The sequence below is a fragment of the Limanda limanda genome, chromosome 10, assembly GCF_963576545.1.
Source record: "Limanda limanda chromosome 10, fLimLim1.1, whole genome shotgun sequence".
In the NCBI taxonomy this organism is placed as follows: domain Eukaryota; kingdom Metazoa; phylum Chordata; class Actinopteri; order Pleuronectiformes; family Pleuronectidae; genus Limanda; species Limanda limanda.
In genome coordinates this window covers 9,932,574-9,953,222 of record NC_083645.1, presented here as the reverse complement: position 1 = coordinate 9,953,222, position 20,649 = coordinate 9,932,574, and the positions used below count along the sequence as shown (strand labels likewise).

The window sequence follows — 20,649 nt, the reverse complement described above, 5'->3', positions numbered from 1 at the left end:
CAGGTTAATTAAATTGTTGTAACAGACATTTCGGACACGTCGAGGTGCGCTGATGCGTGATTTATGGCAGCGCGGAGTGAGAGAAATGGAGCAGTAAAGGCGCAGGAGGTGACAGTTTTGACAGAGTGGAGGGAGGGTGGCAGGTCTGGTGACGCCAGTCAGTCACACCAGCAGCTAGCGAGGTGGAGATTCAGTAGAGTGATCTGTGGGAGTTGGATTTAAAATAAATGGATAAACTGTAATAAACAAGTTAAAAACGACATTTTATTGTATTATCAGTATTTATTATTTTATCTCTGTATTTTTGACTGTAAAAGTTTATTAAGCACAGTGATATCTGTTATTTATTATTCCATGGCGGTGTAGCTTTTTTTCGGTGGTAGTTTTGTTTAATATTTTATTTTGACATAATTGTTACAATAGAGTTATTGACGATGGCTAGGGAAAGGCTACAATGGAGACTGCTTTCACTACTGGTTAATCCGCAGTTCTCCATTCACATGTAATTGATTAATAGGTCAACATGATGTCAGAAAATAGTGAAAATTCCAGTAGCTCATGAGCCCTATGTGACATCTTTAGATTGCCTGTCATGTCCAAACCAGTTCAACACTTAAAGCTACTTTATTTACAGAAATAATCAGAAATATTAAATACGACACCACCGTACCTTTGGACTTTTTACTTGAAAATGACCCAAGTGATTATCAAAAGATCAAATAATAAATCATAGTTATCATTCCAGCTCCAATGCAAAATGAAAACCAACGAGGTAAGCTAGCTTGATTATTAGCTGCCTGATTATTAGAGAAGATGGAACTACGTTTCATAATGGTTTTGAGTAATTGAAACATGCATTGTACAGCTATGTAGTTCATTTATTAAAGTGTGGGATTAGTTCTCTGTTTATATGCATACATTTAAGTGTATGATTTTAGCCAATCCTCATAGAGCTAATTATTATTTTATTTATCATGATTATTATTACTGTTAAGGTATAAAAAGTATGTAGTGAAGCCTTGATCTTAAACCATTATAAAATATGGAACCTGCTTGTGTTTTAAACTTCTCCTTACAAATCTGGTGAAAAGTTAAAAGTGATGACGTCTAGGGCTTTACACGTGTGTAGTAGACAGTCTACATGAATCAACACAATTTTTTTATTTAATCTGTGGCTCGCTCGATTTGTGTGTGTGTGTGTGTGTGTGTGTCTGTGTGTGTGTTTGTGGGGGGGTTGGTGGGTGTGTCTGTCTGTGTGTGTGTCTGTGGGTGTGTCTATGTGGGTGTGGGTGGGTGGGTGGGTGTGTCTGTCTGTCTGTCTGTCTGTCTGTCTGTCTGTCTGTCTGTCTGTCTGTCTGTCTGTCTGTCTGTCTGTCTGTCTGTCTGTCTGTCGGTCTGTCTGTCTGTCTGTCTGTCTGTCTGTCGGTCTGTCTGTCTGTCTGTCTGTCTGTCTGTCTGTCTGTCTGTCTGTCTGTCTGTCTGTCGGTCTGTCGGTCGGTCGGTCGGTCGGTCGGTCGGTCGGTCGGTCGGTCGGTCGGTCGGTCGGTCGGTCGGTCGGTCGGTCGGTCGGTCGGTCGGTCGGTCGGTCGGTCGGTCGGTCGGTCGGTCGGTCGGTCGGTCGGTCGGTCGGTCGGTCGGTCGGTCGGTCGGTCGGTCGGTCGGTCGGTCGGTCGGTCGGTCGGTCGGTCGGTCGGTCGGTCGGTCGGTCGGTCGGTCGGTCGGTCTGTCTGTCTGTCTGTCTGTCTGTCTGTCTGTCTGTCTGTCTGTCTGTCTGTCTGTCTGTCTGTCTGTCTGTCTGTCTGTCTGTCTGTCTGTCTGTCTGTCTGTCTGTCTGTCTGTCTGTCTGTCTGTCTGTCTGTCTGTCTGTCTGTCTGTCTGTCTGTCTGTCTGTCTGTCTGTCTGTCTGTCTGTCTGTCTGTCTGTCTGTCTGTCTGTCTGTCTGTCTGTCTGTCTGTCTGTCTGTCTGTCTGTCTGTCTGTCTGTCTGTCTGTCTGTCTGTCTGTCTGTCTGTCTGTCTGTCTGTCTGTCTGTCTGTCTGTCTGTCTGTCTGTCTGTCTGTCTGTCTGTCTGTCTGTCTGTCTGTCTGTCTGTCTGTCTGTCTGTCTGTCTGTCTGTCTGTCTGTCTGTCTGTCTGTCTGTCTGTCTGTCTGTCTGTCTGTCTGTCTGTCTGTCTGTCTGTCTGTCTGTCTGTCTGTCTGTCTGTCTGTCTGTCTGTCTGTCTGTCTGTCTGTCTGTCTGTCTGTCTGTCTGTCTGTCTGTCTGTCTGTCTGTCTGTCTGTCTGTCTGTCTGTCTGTCTGTCTGTCTGTCTGTCTGTCTGTCTGTCTGTCTGTCTGTCTGTCTGTCTGTCTGTCTGTCTGTCTGTCTGTCTGTCTGTCTGTCTGTCTGTCTGTCTGTCTGTCTGTCTGTCTGTCTGTCTGTCTGTCTGTCTGTCTGTCTGTCTGTCTGTCTGTCTGTCTGTCTGTCTGTCTGTCTGTCTGTCTGTCTGTCTGTCTGTCTGTCTGTCTGTCTGTCTGTCTGTCTGTCTGTCTGTCTGTCTGTCTGTCTGTCTGTCTGTCTGTCTGTCTGTCTGTCTGTCTGTCTGTCTGTCTGTCTGTCTGTCTGTCTGTCTGTCTGTCTGTCTGTCTGTCTGTCTGTCTGTCTGTCTGTCTGTCTGTCTGTCTGTCTGTCTGTCTGTCTGTCTGTCTGTCTGTCTGTCTGTCTGTCTGTCTGTCTGTCTGTCTGTCTGTCTGTCTGTCTGTCTGTCTGTCTGTCTGTCTGTCTGTCTGTCTGTCTGTCTGTCTGTCTGTCTGTCTGTCTGTCTGTCTGTCTGTCTGTCTGTCTGTCTGTCTGTCTGTCTGTCTGTCTGTCTGTCTGTCTGTCTGTCTGTCTGTCTGTCTGTCTGTCTGTCTGTCTGTCTGTCTGTCTGTCTGTCTGTCTGTCTGTCTGTCTGTCTGTCTGTCTGTCTGTCTGTCTGTCTGTCTGTCTGTCTGTCTGTCTGTCTGTCTGTCTGTCTGTCTGTCTGTCTGTCTGTCTGTCTGTCTGTCTGTCTGTCTGTCTGTCTGTCTGTCTGTCTGTCTGTCTGTCTGTCTGTCTGTCTGTCTGTCTGTCTGTCTGTCTGTCTGTCTGTCTGTCTGTCTGTCTGTCTGTCTGTCTGTCTGTCTGTCTGTCTGTCTGTCTGTCTGTCTGTCTGTCTGTCTGTCTGTCTGTCTGTCTGTCTGTCTGTCTGTCTGTCTGTCTGTCTGTCTGTCTGTCTGTCTGTCTGTCTGTCTGTCTGTCTGTCTGTCTGTCTGTCTGTCTGTCTGTCTGTCTGTCTGTCTGTCTGTCTGTCTGTCTGTCTGTCTGTCTGTCTGTCTGTCTGTCTGTCTGTCTGTCTGTCTGTCTGTCTGTCTGTCTGTCTGTCTGTCTGTCTGTCTGTCTGTCTGTCTGTCTGTCTGTCTGTCTGTCTGTCTGTCTGTCTGTCTGTCTGTCTGTCTGTCTGTCTGTCTGTCTGTCTGTCTGTCTGTCTGTCTGTCTGTCTGTCTGTCTGTCTGTCTGTCTGTCTGTCTGTCTGTCTGTCTGTCTGTCTGTCTGTCTGTCTGTCTGTCTGTCTGTCTGTCTGTCTGTCTGTCTGTCTGTCTGTCTGTCTGTCTGTCTGTCTGTCTGTCTGTCTGTCTGTCTGTCTGTCTGTCTGTCTGTCTGTCTGTCTGTCTGTCTGTCTGTCTGTCTGTCTGTCTGTCTGTCTGTCTGTCTGTCTGTCTGTCTGTCTGTCTGTCTGTCTGTCTGTCTGTCTGTCTGTCTGTCTGGGTGGGTGGGTGGGTGGGTGGGTGGGTGGGTCTCTGTGTGTGGGTGTGTGTATTATAGGGTCTGCCTTTTGCACATCAGAGACATATAGGACACAGAGAAATACACAGGACCGACTGGTTCCACGTCTTCATATTTATTTCATAAAGAAAAGTAAAAAGTTTGTTAAGAAAACATCCCACATGATTAAACTCCGATTGCTCCCATGTGTGCAGATCCCCACCCCCCACCTCAGCCTGGATGCCGGCCTTACTATCCCTCTCTTTCTGTGCTACATTACACACCACCTCCTATTTTGGCAATTTGGGGAGACGTGTTAGCTGTAGGCTAACGGCACAAGACAAGCACCCAGGCTCAAGCTTTTTTTTCAGCTGAGTAGCAAGAGAGCCCCCTTGTGAGGGTGCCATATACCATTACAGCACCCCAGGGAGCTCCACAGCACCCATCAATTTTTTTCTGAAGACAAAGTAAAGTGATTGAAATACTGTGATAATCAAAACAAAGTGCTTTTTCGCTGTGGCATCTCAGCGTTCTTTTCTTCTTGTGCTCAGAAGTCAAGGTGTGGCATCGCCTTTCCTCTCTTGCTCGATGGCTGAAAGAGACAAGAAGAGGATAGTGTTGGTCAGCAGACACATGTTCAGTGAAAATGTTTGGAGGGGGGGAGGGAGGGAGGGAGGGAGGGAGGGAGAGGGGGAGGGGATGCTGATTTCTGGGTTGCTGCAAAATCAGCAACGTGCTGATGTTGCAGCAATGTGGCGTCTTTTTCGCTGCTCTGCTTGCTGAGCATGTGGTCTTTTGGGCGGCGCGGGAAGTGATGAGGAGCTACAGAAAATAGTCACAGGATTAAAAATCATTCATAAATGCAGGAGGGACACTCACTCTCTTTGGTGGGCAGAGGGTTTTTCTCTTTTGTCTCCGTCTTCTTCAGCTTTGCCTTGTCGAAACGGGCGATCTCGGTCAGATCAGGCTTGTCAGACATTTTGGCTGCAAAAGATGAGAATGATACCTGAGCACATGGGTTTGACCTTTCCTGTCAGACATCTGTCTGATAATGCAGCATGAAATAACAAAGGAGTGTATAAATCTGTGTTAGATTTGGGCTGTCGAATGCTAAGGTGATCAAAAGAGCTGTCAGAAATCGAGATGGCTCTGACTGATTTCTCCAATGATCTTCTTCAAGCAGCTGCACTTAAAGGGAGTGGCTACGACCTGAGCAGCTCAGACACGTCCACATGGCTGCCTGTGAGTGGTGGCTGCCTCCCACACAATCTGCATCTTTGCTACAAAATGGCTATGCAGCTAACATGTGCTTATTTCTATCAGGCTGTCGCTTTATTCTTTTGTCTTTACTTTTCCCTCTCTGTGAGAATGAAGTCTTTGTCTCTCTCTCTCTCTCTTTCTCTTCCTCCACCTTCTCTCTTCCTCTCCTTCTCCCTCTGCATCCACCCCTGCAGCCTCCTGGATGGGGGCGATGCTCCACTGGCTCCTCTGCAGTCATAATCCTGACCTAGCCTCAGGTCTTTTACTTGTCTGTCTTGCACAGTCTGGGCCGGTCACGCCTGTTTGAACCAAAGAGGCTGCTGTGCAAATGGGAGAAACCCTCACTAGCCTGCAGCCGGTCATTTGCAAACCAAGCAGCTGTAAAATCATTCTCACCAGTTTGAATTTAAAAAGGGGCCTAATAAAATCAGTTTGACATAGAAAATAGTCACGCTGGGCTCACGGCCAGATTTCTTAGGTTTTCATTTTCTTGGAAAGAGGCATGGCGAATCTTTGCTCGATTACCCTGAGCAGCAAATGGTGCCTGCTGTGCATCCACCTCCTCCAAGCTTTGACATGAACAACACTAGACAGAATCTGATCTTTCTTAATTCACAGATAAACCTATTCATCTAAACATCTGCTCAATTGTTTCTTTATCACAACCATCATCATCATCAGCAGCATTCGTCTTTCAAAACATTCTACTGCTGTCATCAGCAGTCAGTTTCTCCTCATCCAGCCACACCCCAATCCTTTGTCTGACTCCCAGAAAAACACAGTCCAGAGACAGACACACACACACCCACAGATGAATGACAGACCGAAGCACGGATGAGTCTTTCTTACCGGTGTTCCACAAAGCCAGTGGGCTAAAAATCCACCAGGAGAGGAGAGCGAGCAGGGAGGGATAGAGCCGCAGAGATGGAGAAGGGAGAGCGATGCGGAAGCTGAGTGAATCTGCCGGTGTGTGCACGCCTGCCTGCATCCAGGGTGTGGGTATAAGAGGGAGGGAGGGGGAGGCAGAGAGAGAGAGAGATGGTAGAGAGAGAATTACTGAGAGCTTGGTCAGCCTTCCTCCCTGTCATCAATATTAATATTCTCAGGGGAAGAGACTAGAGGGATGGAGCCCCAGATAGGAAACAGCTGTGCTGTGTAGATCATCTCATTTAGATTATGTTAAATTATTCAGGTAATAGATTGTTATCATTATCATATAGTGTTTTCGCTGAGTAGGCATAAACAGCATGAGATGGCAGAAAAAGACGATTTTGCCCATTTGTGACGTGAACAAGAATCCGCATACACTGTGAATCATGCTTGTCTATAGTCTTTGCATCCTGCTGAGTGTCAAAATGCAAGGTATGGTGTTAGTATGTGAAGTGTTGTGAGTATTTAATAGAGTCGCACAAATATAGCACTGCACAAGAGTGTCTTTATATATTATAAGGTTTATTTTTACCAGGACGAGCACATGGTATGGACCAATGCCACATACCACAGCTTTTATAGCCTGAGCTAGTTTGCAGTGTTCGTCCTTAAAAGGGCCTTCATACAGACAACACAAGACGAAAACACACACAAACACACAACAGCATGAAAACAATTAAACATGATGTTCAAACTTAATTATGTTAAGTTAAGTTAATCCTATTTGCTCTAAATTAATTTATTATGTGTATAGTTCTTCTATAACTCATGCTGAAAAGTCATGGGCATTTATGTAAACAAAGAAAGTGGCATGTTCATTCTTATAGAGTTTTATATTGCAGAAAGCTCTATTTATATTCGTAATGTTTTCTTTTTAATACGGAGCAATATATAGCACGGGCCGCTGTCGGATACCACAGCATTTATAGCACAAGCGGATGCTTCTCCTTAGAAGGGCTTTTTTAAATATACACAAAATTCAAATTTAACATTTTCACAAAACTGAACAAAACACAGTGACACACAAAATTGACAATGAGCTTAACATAATTAATTTTCAAGCAAAACATAGTAAAGATGAACTTCACTCAATCTCTCAAATGTGAATATTTTAGTCCCCTATGATAGTAAACTAATGTCTTGATATGACAAACCAAACACTCACAAATCAAATTGAGCTTTAGAAATTTGTATTGGGGATATTTTCTTCCTATTCTGGTGTTTTATTAATGAAACAGTTCATTTTGACAACAAATAATAATAAATAATAGAATAAATAATAAAATGTAATAAAGATTACCAAATAAAAGTAAATGTTAGTTGCAGCTCTATCAACACCTATTACAATATAATTGTTATATACACTGTCAGTAATAATTACACATTTATTATCATTATATAATTAACAGTTATTGCATTATATATTTTATTGTCAAATGTACACCTCACAATGAAATTCGTACCTTGCTGTAGTTAACATTGACAGAGAAATCAAAAATCAAAATCAAACACACAATAAAAGATTTAACAAATGAAGAATACAAACATTTGGCAGCATTTTAGCTGATAATAGTGTGTGTGACAGTGGTTTTAGCATTAATTTGTCACATACTGATCAAGTGGCTCTTGATTACATCAGACTCTAATAAAGCTGTGATGTGTGGAGCTCCTGGTCCGTCCCTGACATCATGAAGCCTGCTGCTCTTCCCTCTTTAGTCTTCCTCAGAGGGGCAGTTACAGGCTGCTGATGCCAACCCACTGAGGACATGCGTCTCATAGCAGACGGCTCATCTCAGAATAGAGATGATGAGTCAACATGACCTCAACCTCTGAAATGATCCAGTGAGCCAAGCGAGTGGGTGCCCATTAATCCCTGTGTTAATGTGTTGCTTCTGATTCCTGGATGACATGGGGTTTTACTGGACCACACCCAACGTCATGATGAGGTCAGTCATTCTTATGAGTGCTCTGCAAAGAAACCTGCATTGCCCCCTGCTGGCTGAAGGGTGGTACTGCTTTGTTGAGAAGCGGCCATTGAGCACGTGGGCCTCACAAACCAGATGAATAATCACAAGCTGCCTTGTTACACTTGAACTCGACAAAAGGTTCGCTAAATGCTACACACAACACCTAATCATCCGGGCTAACCTATATGTGTCGGCCCAGTGGAGCTAATTATATTTCACCGCTCTGCAAATCACTCACTGACTCAGCCTTTCAGACCTGTCCCCATTGAGCGGTTTGTTTCTTTGTAATGTTGTGGGCTTGTGGGGAGGAGGGGGATCTTTGACCTTCTCTAAATTTCAGCCGAGCCCTCCTATTAACCTTTCTGTTGGGAATGTTAGCATATCTGAGGCCTGGAGAGGAGAAAGGTCACACTCAGCAGCCAAATGACCTGTCGGAAAAAATCGTACGGCCTGCTGCTTGTCAGCGGATGGCAATCGACCAGTAAACCTTTTCCTGGGATCAAGTATCTGTGCTGTTTGACAGTGTGGGGAGTAGCAGTGGTGTCAGGAACAACCACGCACTGAGGCACTGTCAGCTGCAGGATGGCAGCACTAGTCATTAAATGTTGTGGAGGCTTTGTTGGTGCACAGTAAAGACTCATGCTCAAATGTGTTGTAAACACTGGATGGCAGCACAGGACTATTTTACTTCTTATGGTTGAGCGCCGCAATGAGGTGAACAGTCTCTAAGTGACCACCAGGGTGAGCTCATTCCCCAGTATATCATCATACCTGCCTGTAACAGCTTGAATCCTAATGTCATGTTGCTGTATTTCAAATAAACTGGGCAAAGAGATCCAGATATTGTTGTTTCAAGTAATGACATTTTTTTTTATTCACATGGAAACTAAACATGCAGTGTCCTACTTGCACTGCACTCGGGTCTCTGATCTGTTGGCATGTTTTCTCTATACTTTTAATCATGTTAAAAGGTTACAGAGGATGAGGATTTTCTTTCTATAAAGTGACTAAATAGGTTCACACCATGTTTAGTATTCAGGTGCAGGTCTCTGTGGGGTTTGTGTTTAAGGCACATTGGCCAGTGTGGAGGATTAATTGTATAGTTTGACATTTTGGGAGATGTGCTTTAATAGGTTAATTTATAAATGTATGGATTTATTGCCAGGTGCTTTGTTGAGCCCAGGAGGAGTCACAATCGTGTTCATGATTTAGGATCTTGTGTTTAATTAATAATGTGTCCTATTCAGTGTAACCTACACTATCACCTTGATGTTATTAGTCTATTATTGCATGTTATTGTCAACATGGATCACTTGGATTTTACATGGTTCTTACTTTTGAAAATGGTCAGCTTTTTCCCTATACATGGATAAACATATTGTATATGTGGACGCTTAATTTATAGAAAAACAAACTCTCAAGAAATAGCCAATTAAATTACTGCCACGACTCCCCTTTTCAAAATCTAGATAATATGTCAGTTCTTTGTCTTCGGAGGATTTTGTGACCTTTTGGACAGAGGCAGGCTCTTCTTGTTTCCAGTCTTTATGATATATGCTGAGCTAATCTGCTAAATATCTGCAGCTTCATAGTGTTCACATATGGGAGTTGTGTATCAGTGTTTCCATTTCACTCACTGGTCAAGGAAGCGACTGCAGACAAAATGTCAAACTATTCCTTCAACAATCAATTCTCCTCTTTCTTTAATTTGTGCAAAGGAGGGTGTCAACCCTTTCCGTTTGTTTGTTAGTTTCTAAACAAGGTTATGCAAAAACTACTGGATGGGATACCACGATGGTGTGCATCAGGGGGCGGATCCAGGGCTATTTGTCACTTTCTTTCACATTGCGAGGTAGGGCGTTTTCCCACATTTTTGTTTATTTCTCAGAGAATAATTCATGGATCCTGATGAAAGAATCTGACTGATATTTATCAATGTGGGCAATTGGGTGCAGGTCCAAATAAAAATCTAGATCTAGTGAATTTAAATGTGGTTTAATTAATGGACTGTTGGGCCATGGTGGAGATATGTGCTGTTCTAGTTTCCCTCCTCGGATACAGAGCGTTTGCTGTGCTCTATAAGGGAAACTCGTGAATCGTTAACAGGCTTAGACACATCTCAATGCTCACTTTCCATCAGCTTACGTTATTTTCCATTATCCAAATTGACAGAAGATGAGTTAAAGTGTTTGCACTGGAGTACGCTACGAGACATTGTTATTCCAAAAGTCGAACTTGTGGCTGAAGTGTAATTACCCACCACATTCACACAAATTAAATCCTGCCCGGCACTTTTAATCAGCCTTAAACCAACAGAATAGAAGACGTCTAACTCTGATATGCAGAAAGAATCTGACTGATATTTATCAATGTGGGCAATTGGGTGCAGGTCCAAATAAAAATCTAGATCTAGTGAATTTAAATGTGGTTTAATTAAGGGACTGTTGGGCCATGGTGGAGATATGTGCTGTTCTAGTTTCCCTCCTCGGATACAGAGCGTTTGCTGTGCTCTATAAGGGAAACTCGTGAATCGTTAACAGCCTTAGACACATCTCAATGCTCACTTTCCATCAGCTTACGTTATTTTCCATTATCCAAATTGACAGAAGATGAGTTAAAGTGTTTGCACTGGAGTACGCTACGAGACATTGTTATTCCAAAAGTCGAACTTGTGGCTGAAGTGTAATTACCCACCACATTCACACAAATTAAATCCTGCCCGGCACTTTTAATCAGCCTTAAACCAACAGAATAGAAGACGTCTAACTCTGATATGCAGCGGCCTGAGATAATGTGTCTTTTGACTTTGTCACTTATAGTAAGACGCTGACTTATCTCTCAAATAAATCTGATTAGTCTGTATTCACGGGATAATTAGCTGTTCAAAAACATGGAGCAGACGAACAGTGGAGTCTGTTTTTAGGAGAGTTGCCTTAAACCAGTAGAAAAGAAGAAGGCTAACTTCTCCCCCTGTGTAAGATGGGTTAGGAAAGTGCACAAGACCAGATAAGAACACTTCCTCCGTTCAGGATCTCTCCACGACTAATGATGCAGTGTTTGATTGGTGTCCCCCGTGTTCTGTCAGCAGGCCAATGAGCAGCAAGTATCTCGGCGTGGAGGAGTTATCTCACCTAGCCAGCTGGAGGACAGTGACAGAGATGAAAAGAGGAGGACAGAAGCGGCGGAGAGGGAGGAGAGGAGATGGAGACTGAGATGAGGGACGAGGAAGCGGGAGAGAGAGAGGGAGAGATAGATGAAAGATTAGAGCGCTGCTATAAATACAAAACACGTTTGTGATGCATCTTATCAGGTATCAGAGAGTAATGTGTGTGTGTGTGTGTGTTTAGGGCTTTGTTTGCGAATCTCAACACATCAGAGTAAATATCCTCCATACATCTTCTCTCAACAGCATCCCTCTCTCCTTCCTCTGGTGTTTTTTACTCTTTCTCTCAGGGATGAATTGACATACATTAAGCTCGTGCACAAGTGAGGGCCTGAAAGGATTATGCAAATGATCAATCCTTTAAATCCCTGCTTCTTTTAATTAAATGAGCAAACGAAGGGCAAGACAAACATATTCTCTCGTTTGTTCAAACCAAACCCAAAAGCAGTATGAAAAGTGATCTCTTGCCTTGAGGAGAACAAAACTGAGTGTAGTAAGTTGTTACAGTAAGAAGTTAGTAAAAAAAGTGTTGAGGATGGGTTCAAATGATGTCCCTAAGTTTAAGGCAGTGCATGTTGCAGTGTAGGTCAGTCCAGCCTAAATTAGTGTAGTTTAATTTATTTCACACAACTTGTGTTTTACAAATATCTGCTCGGTCTGCCACTAACAGTTCATTTCATCACAGATTAGCCTCTTAATTTCTCAATTTGATCAGTGACATTTTAGGAATTTGGGGGAGAACACTGATCACATTTTCCAAAAGCACAAGGTGAAGTTTTAAATGTTATGTGATTATTGTTCATGAGATATTTCAAAAATGTCTTAATTCTCCCTTTCAATGTATGTCTGAATATCAGATTTTGGGTTATTTCCACCAAACTTCCCACAGTGTAGCAAGCTTGTCTCATTTGGTGCAGTCATGTTGGCAGACTGTAAATCCAACTCTCTGACATCTACAGGCCTGTCAGACACATAAGAGATAAATCCAAAAGTACAAGGACAAGCAAATGAGCAGTAGAGGGAGCTGAAATGGCAGAATTTAACAGCAGCTCATAACACAACAGCATGAGGAGCAGAACAGAATGACACACTTATCTAACACTGATCATCTGTATTACATAGTAATAAACATGTTGGCAATGGAAAAGAGGAGAATAGCTAGAAAGCAGCCCGTCACTCAGTAGGGCGCTAACTTCTGCTCACACCTGACAGTCCCTGAATGAAACCACATTTAAACCCACTAGATCCAGATTTTTATTTAGTAGCAGACAGACAAAAGACCCAAATGCATACAAAAAAACAACCTCCTTGGCGTAGGTAATAAATGATCACAGATATAGTAATAGATTACCACGAGTGTCAAGGAAGTAAGGTGGGCACATGTGGAGCAGGTCTGGCGGTTTTTGAGCACATGGACACATCAAGTGCAGGGAAATACATAGTGGATGTCAAACACCTCTCCAGCTGTCGGCCCATAGCTTTTAAGTATCCTTCATTTGTCTTTCTCAGTGCTTTCCTAGTAGCCATCGCTCATTGTTGATAATGAGCCCGGGCCCATTGCTTTCCATTTTAAACAGTTGCAAACTTCAACATTTACATAGTAGTGTATGAAGTACAAATACACAATGAGAGATTCAGAGTTGGTTATGGTAACAGAGATGGGACTTTGGGGACGGTGGGATAGCGTTGCAGGCCAAACTAGCCGGGAGCTAGCACCGGCCAACACTTAACATTCAGCTTTAAAACGCTGTGCACAGCTTCTGCTTAATTCACCTGGGATCGTAAAAACCGCTCAGCACATGAATGTTTAATACCGTGTAACTTAAGTCTCGCTTGTGCGATACATTTTTTTAAACCTCCGGCCAAAGGCATGCTGCAGAAACATTATAAATCCACCCAAATGGCCATTAAAGTTTTAAGCAAAATTAACACAAGCCAGCTGCTTGTATCCACCTGGGTCCATTTGCAGTCGTCAAACAATGTGTCTTTGCTGTTTCCTGCCAGGACGGTGCCACAATCGACCGGCTTATAAATGCAGAACTTGTGTATCAGGACTTTTCTGCAGCAAATCTTTTTGTTTTGAGTATGTCTTTATCTCCTGTAGAGAAACACAAATGGGATAATGCTCAGCAGCTGATCGCCATCATGCTTTAACACATCACTGTCATCTTAAAGGTTCCCTCTACTCTCACCTCCGGGTAGCAGCCTGTGCTGAGGAATATTTAACATCCTCACACATTGCTATATATGCCACTATATATTATGTATATTACAATTTACATCTCTACAGTGTGAGGAGAGTGGGGGCCGGCCTCGTTCCACACATGCTCCTTTCTCCCTCCAAGCAATACCCTAGGTCAGGTTATAGATAAAGGACCAAGCAACAGAACATTGTAGTGTCTACGCGCATGGACTTTTATATCTAACTCAGATTCCCAGACAGAGATGCACCAACTCCAACTCTTTTGTGTATTTCACCAGTGGCAAGACATAAGGACAGAATGGGATTTTGGAATACATATTTTCCAAAATAAACAACCCAATAGGATGCCAACACCTACATGTAACATAGAGATTGACGGCAATTCTAGACTTTTATGGATGATGTTGGAATGAGTGACGCAGGGTGAGGGAGATATACTGGGATGCTGTGGGAGACATCTTCAGAATTGGGGTTGACAATTGCTCATGTCACTCTGTTAGCGTTTGTATTTTGTTCCACCTTGGACTCTTCTATGCATCAAGTCTACATTAAAATCTTCTGCATAAGACATCAGCTGCTGCCTGAGTTTTCCTTTCACCATCTTCCAGAGAACTTCCATAGCAGCGCGAGTCAAGTCTCACAATCTCTGCCATGCAACTGGTATTGACCGGTCTTCAAGCTCAATCAGTTTCCTTGTTATTTCGGCGACTGAGAGTTGTGATGACGCAGACACAAGCTGAGCCTTTGCTTTGAAGTCCTTCGTTACGCTCAAAGTACTTCATGCTTCTCTGCCGTACACCATCGATCTGTCAATGGCTAGCAATCATGCAGTCCTTCTTGAACTTATACAGTAAGAGGGCTATAAGTGGTTTACTGTAACTTTACATAAAGCCAGCGTGGGCTGTGTGAGTCATACTGGCTTTTCAAAAGCGAGGGCATCTGGTCATTTATAACTTGACTGTCTTAAACGTCCAGAGCGGTGAGCGAGAAAGCGCTACGTCTTCACGTCTCTGGAACAGGTCACGTTGGACAGAAATAGAACCAGGGAGGAGACTAATTGGAGACCTGACTTTATCATCCGAAGAGAAAATACATATTTATGCAAGAGTTATACATAGTGAGCCCGGGTAAAAATAAATAGAAAAAACACGGACTTATATAAAGCAGCGTTAGCAAGTGTTCTAGATAATTCACAGTTCATACACAGTGGTAGAATAACAGTGAAATAACACACAGGGAAAGTAAAGTAACACACATACTCACACACACTTTCAGCAGACACACACACACGCTCTCTGGGCTTCTGTCTTGTTCTCATCCTCAATTCAAAAGGAGCTGTGGATCAATAAGATGAGGCCTGGGTTCTTGTTACCTTGACAATGAGGAGTTGAATAAAGGATTCATGTGCGTGTGTGTGTTTGGATGTATTCAGGTTTGAAAGAACGAAAAAAACTAAAGAAGACACCACATGCAAACAATTCCACCTTGCTCATTCCCTCTTCTTTTTCAAAGAAAAATGTTCTTCTTTTTCTAGCGGCCTCCTGTCCACTCATGCGACCTGAGGAGTTGTCTGAATAGGTGGAATCGAGCCACGACAGTTAACCGAAGGTGAGTCTGTGGAAACGCGGGAGGCAGGCGACGGAGAACAGAGAGACGGAGCCTTTTATTATTCACCTTTTTCTGCAGCGGCGGCGGAAACAAAAACAAACCTGGTTTTGTTTTGCCGTTGCAGCTCCACACCGGGTGGATACAAGGTGACATCTGTTCAGGAATCCCTGCTCATACACCTGAAAGGCTTCGGCGCTCTCTCTTCTGAAATAGAGAGATTAAAAAAACAACTCCCTGTCACTGCTTTAGGATTAAAAAACATACACAACACCGTGTGTGTGCGTGCGTGCGTGCAGCTGCATCATTGTCGGCACAATGTGCTGCACGTTATCTCCACACAGCCACCTGTTTATATGAAGGGAGTCAACAAACATCATATGAATTCCAATAAGGCTCGCCCTCGGAGCACACGCACTTTATCGTCATGACGCTCGAGCTGCTCACTGTAATCTAAATCCGTTATTTGAAAGCTGTGTATGTGTGTGTGTGTGAGAGTGTAAGAGAGACAGGCGGAAGGTAGAAAGGTAGATTAATTCTGACAGTTTCAATAGTCTGAGGGTTATTTTGCAGAGTGGGGTTAAGATAACGGGTCTTTAGTATCAACGAGGGATTGATCGCAGAGTTAATTAGCCAGAACCGTGGTCATCACGAAACTGACAGCTGGACTAGAGGTTTGAGGGGACATGTTGAAAACGACGTCCTGACTTTCCAGACTTGTGCTTTTGCTTTTTCTCCAGGAAAATATATCATGTGCTGTCAAGGCCCAAAGTTTCAACATTCTTTTACTAACTAAAAACAAGAAGAAAAACTCTTCTGCAGCACTTGAAACATTTGAATATTCACCTCACATGCGGCTTCCATTTTCAGAGAGGAAATAAGACTTTTAAACTGGAAACGTGTTGAGAATTGAAGCTGCTAATCCCGAGGATTAATACAATTGAGTTTGCTGGATTTTGGTAATGCCCTGTTTCCTAAAGCTTTGCCCATTAGGCACCTGCTGCTGTCACACTCTGATGGCTTCACAGGAAATTGTCTGGTTTTAGGAGGGCGAGCGTATGCCAGGGCGTTTTGAACTGAAACACAGAGAAAAGAACTCTCACCCTCAACACACACACTTGCACAAAGACGGGGAAGTGCGATTTCTTTTTTTTGCCGTTCTTGTCCTTTTGGCTTCATGAGCCCAATTACCAGCTTCCCCTGTGTGTGTGTGTGTGCGTGTGTGTGTGCGTAAATGCGTCTCTACGTGTCTGCAGGCAGGTGAGTCAGCAGACCCTGACAGTCAGATTTCATGCACCATAGGCTGTGCCACAAAACACACACACTCTTTCTTGGAGTGATGGGGGGTTAGGGGGGGGTATGATTGGCCCACAGCTCCTCCGGGAAGCAAACATGATGATTTAGAGGAGCCAGTTGTGACGGAGCCACTGGCTGCTCATGAGCACTCCTCCTCACCTCACCTCCTTCAAGCAACTTGAGATAAAAACTGCAGATTCTGAACTGCTCGGTCGCTGACAATAGGAAAACACACTCGCCAGTTAGAACAGAGGGAGTCTCAGGTAAACACTTTCAGCAATTATGTGATATTACATTACATTACATTTAATTTAGCTGAAGCTTTTATCCAAAGCGACTTACAATAAGTGCATTCAACCCCGAGGGTACAAACCAAGAACAAGAATCAAGAAAGTACAATTTATTCAAAAATAAAGCAAAACTACAAAATGCTATAAGTAAGTGCCATTTAAGTGCTACTAAATTGTTAGTTTAAAAAATTGCTGGTAATTTTTTTATTTTATTCAAGGTATAGTCGGAAGAGGTATGATAGGTATATTAAGATAGAAAAAGTATTATGTTGCCATAGTTTCAACGAATGAGCAATGCATTAAATTCAAATTGAACCTCATCCCAAAGTACGTTGTAGAATTGAAGTGGTTCGGACAAATCTAACTGATATACTTTTTGTTATTTTGATTACACTTCTGTCAGATATTATTATTCATTCTCCATGATATGATGTTCAGTCCACACATTCTGAGGTGGTTTTGGTGTCACGATTTTTTTCCATTCATTATGTTCTTTTCTCTATTATTTGCATGAAGGAGTTTCCTAATTTTCTGATAGGGCAACAGGCAATGAAACATCAGAGTGACAGTGCATTTTACAGACAGGCCCCCATTAGAGTACAAGACACAGTCTGCTACACTTCATTTTAAAACTTTGGTGAGATCATTATTAATTAAAACATTTTTTGTCACTTAAAATGAAGTCTAAATTTTGAATAAAATAGAACAGCCCTGTGGAATCAGAGCGGTTTTAAAAAAAAAATTCTTTAAAGCCTGATATTTCACATGAATTTGACAATAGTTTTACACAGTTACTTCCTTTCAGATTGTTTAAAATTGTAAGATAAATTGTGTAAAATATCAATCACAGACACATGAAAATAACAGTAGTTGTAAAATGTTTTCATGTAGGTAGTGACACTGGCATACTTATTTGTTATTGGTAGATTTGAGGGGGGAATGGGAGTATTGGCGACTCTGATCTATAGTTGAGCGTTGGATTTGTCCACCTTGACACGGGTTTGTATACTGTTTGTATACTTTAATTCACTCAGTGCAGTGGTGGGATGGTCTGCACTGATTCATTGTGCCAGTGCATTTCAGTTTGAACTCACCACAGAGAGCTGTGGCTGTGGTGGAGATTGTTTTGTTACATGTGTAGTTAGGAGGATTGAAACAGGGCAGACCAAAGAGGGAATTGTTTGAGGCCCCGAGCTAACAGGGGCCCGGGAACAGCCGATAGTGTGAGTGCACAGCAATAACAGTTTTGTGAGAACCCCTTAAATTCTACAATTGCTGTTTAGTTGTCGACTACAACGCTTATATTTTCAATGGTCCTGGGATGGATGTGGAGGTTTGCACTTAAATTTGACTGTTTACTGTTATTTATGTGTGTGCACCGTATGAACTTTGAATCAAATTTTGATAATAATTGAATTGTTTCAAGATTGGACTGATTTTGTTTGGTATCATTTCTTTTCTTGGGGGTGGAATGGAGTGGACCGGGCTGCAGTTCTGTCTGAAACTGTGCAAGCCAGAGACAGATCTAACCGAGCCTGACCCAAACCCAAACATTTTGCCATGCATTCTGTTTTCTGTGTTCGAACCTGAGCCGAGCCCGATGTTCTCCCCTCTAACAGGCACATGCACTGTATAAGAAATCCCACTAGATGGCCCCGCCAACGTGACCGCACCCGACCCAAACACAAATATCATTTCATAATTTCAAAATGTTTGTGGGAAACTGACCCAACCCGTCAGGACCTGGGTCAAGTATCCACACTCTCGCCACACACCAACCAACGCGACTAGCGTTGGTTGGTATGTTGGTTTGATGTAGCCCCCCCACGTCCTTTTTGCCTTGGGTCCTCCTAGTCCTTTGAAACTTTCCTGTGTGTAAAAGACATAAATCTTAGAGAATGATTAGGAGACAGTACTGAGCCTTTTCCAACTTGCCTCATGTATTCAACCCGATTAATCTCTACTTGTAAGAGAAATCACAGGAAGTCCATGCTGACCAATCACAGCCCCCCCTCCAGCCTGAGTGGCCCTGTTGTGAAGCTACATTTTTGAGGAGGTTCACCAAGTCTGTATCCCCTAAAGCCAAAGCTTTAAACCTGCCTTATAGCTGCAGGTCTAAACAGCTGCTGCTGCCACTCTCCTCTCCCACAGGTGTTACAGGTGTAGAGCTTGTCTGATCAATGACTGAGCAGTTCCCTCTTGAGGAAACTCTGCAGGCTGCTAAATGTGGAACCTGTGCAGGAGTTAACTTCTGCAGGAAAAAAGCTTAAATACAAACGGCTGACCTTCGTCCTCTTAGGTCATCCTGGCGGAATAATTCAGTCTTAATGAAGACGAGTCATGGATCAAACCATGTTCACCCGTTTGGTGTCCTGCTTAAATAAATAAATCACGCGCCAGGCATTTGGTCTTATTGTGCACCGGGGAGAACAAAGCATCACCAAACACACATACAAATGTTCTGTGTCTGCAGCCGAGGAGGTGGAGAGCAGCGTAGAGGAGTTTTCCCTTTTCCCCAAACAGCCTCACTTGAGCACGTTCACACATGCACTTTTGCTCATTCCTTTGCACTTAAACCCATACGATGCATATTAATAGGCCGGAGAGAGTCTTTATCTCCGCATTCGTTTCCTCCATGACTCCCATGTTGCTCTAACACCAGAAATTACCATTCACTTTATTATATCCATAGTGATGCCTCTACTGACCCCGCTCTCATTTCTCCAGCCCCCCCGCTCCCCGCTCCCCCACTTAGGAAACCCCATCTCCATGTCCATCGCCTTCAGGGAGGACAAGGAATAATTACTATGCTGATACATGAACCTGTGGTGTTGCCATAACTAGTTAAACAGCTATTTCCATCTATCTCTACGTAGTGGAGCACAGAAGAAGCCTCTTATATGTGCATGTGTGGGTGATTGTGTGTGTGTGTGTGTGTGTGTGTGTGTGTGTGTGTGTGTGTGTGTGTGTGTGTGTGTGTGTGTGTGTGTGTGTGTGTGTGTGTGTGTGTGTGTGTGTGTGTGTGTGTACTGGAGTGTGACTTATAATGAGGCTGAAGTAAAACAGTGGTACATAGTGTTCTTGTCAAAGGTATAACGTTGATGACAGATGCTCTCACTATGATTTGTTGCGTTGACTCACTCCCATCTATCTGTCCGTCAGTCGGTCTCTCTCTCTGTCTGTCCGTCTCTGCGAATGTGCGTGGGGTTTATGTAGTTACATAAGAATCCACACAGATTCCTGGGATATGCGCTGTGTTCGTCTGTGCGAGCAAAGGAGCGAGGGAGTGTTACCATGACGATGGCATTAGAAACCAACCTCACATCAAACCTTGTGCATGCGTGTGTGCACTTGTGTGTACCTGTTGTGTTCTGGAGCGCCGTGCTTCGGCATTTGCTTCCATTACAGCAGAACCAGAGGGGTATATGGGCCTCTGGGTGCAGTGATAGAGGGGGAAAAAAAGAAGGAAGAGAGGGGAGGAAGGATGGATGGTGACATGGAGAGGAGAGATTTGCTGCTGGAGAAAGATGGAAATGACAGGATGGAGGGAAAATTAGGATGCAGAGGAAGTTTATTAGAGGCAGGGAGATACTGAGTGTGGACCCAGATGTTTCCAAATGGACCGTTGATAACCTCCCTTCCTCTCTCCCTCTCTTTCACGCCACTGAATGTCATTTAGCTCACACTGTGAGGAGCCTCTGCCAGAGCTACAAATGGAGTGTGTGTGTGTGTGTGTGTGTGTGTGTGTGTGTGTGTGTGTGTGTGTGTGTGTGCGTGCACGCATGTGACTGCTGGAATGTACTTGCATGTGAGTGTGAGCATATATGTGTCCTGACCTACTCTGATCAGATTAGCAGTGTTTTCTCTAGCCACAGTAGCCAGCGCTCCAGGGTGAGATTCCATGCTTGACCCACAGCGTGGCTCACCTCTCCACCCCCCCAGGTCTCCTGCACCCCCCCCCCCTTCCTCCTCTGACACACTGACTCACTCACAGGATCAATGTTTTCTTCACACCAGGACCATTTGCAGTGTGCTTATTTATGTAAATTAATTCACAAACATAATTTAGACAATAGAGATGTTTTCCAAGAAATAAAATGAAGTTTCCCCTCGAATAATGTTTGCAGTTCAGTTTAATATCATCCTTCAATACATTACCTTTACAATGCCCAGTC

General features: G+C 43.6%; 1 protein-coding gene across 1 annotated transcript; it reads right to left on the bottom strand.

Annotated features, from left to right (window-relative positions):
- Positions 1-4,314: 4,314 nt before the first annotated feature.
- Positions 4,315-4,739, bottom strand: tmsb2 (thymosin beta 2). Its single transcript, XM_061080019.1, has 2 exons — positions 4,640-4,739; positions 4,315-4,352 (listed from the first exon to the last, which is right to left on the bottom strand). Exons 1-2 carry the CDS (start codon positions 4,737-4,739, stop codon positions 4,315-4,317), a joined length of 138 nt encoding a protein of 45 aa, XP_060936002.1.
- Positions 4,740-20,649: the final 15,910 nt, after the last annotated feature.

Bases quoted from the DNA above. Each gene is read 5' to 3' on its own strand.
- tmsb2 (XM_061080019.1), bottom strand. From the start codon at position 4,739: ATGTCTGACAAGCCTGATCTGACCGAGATCGCCCGTTTCGACAAGGCA. The intron at 4,353-4,639 runs GTGAGTGTCCCT...TGTCTCTTTCAG, and splicing joins CCCTCTGCCCACCAAAGAGA to CCATCGAGCAAGAGAGGAAA.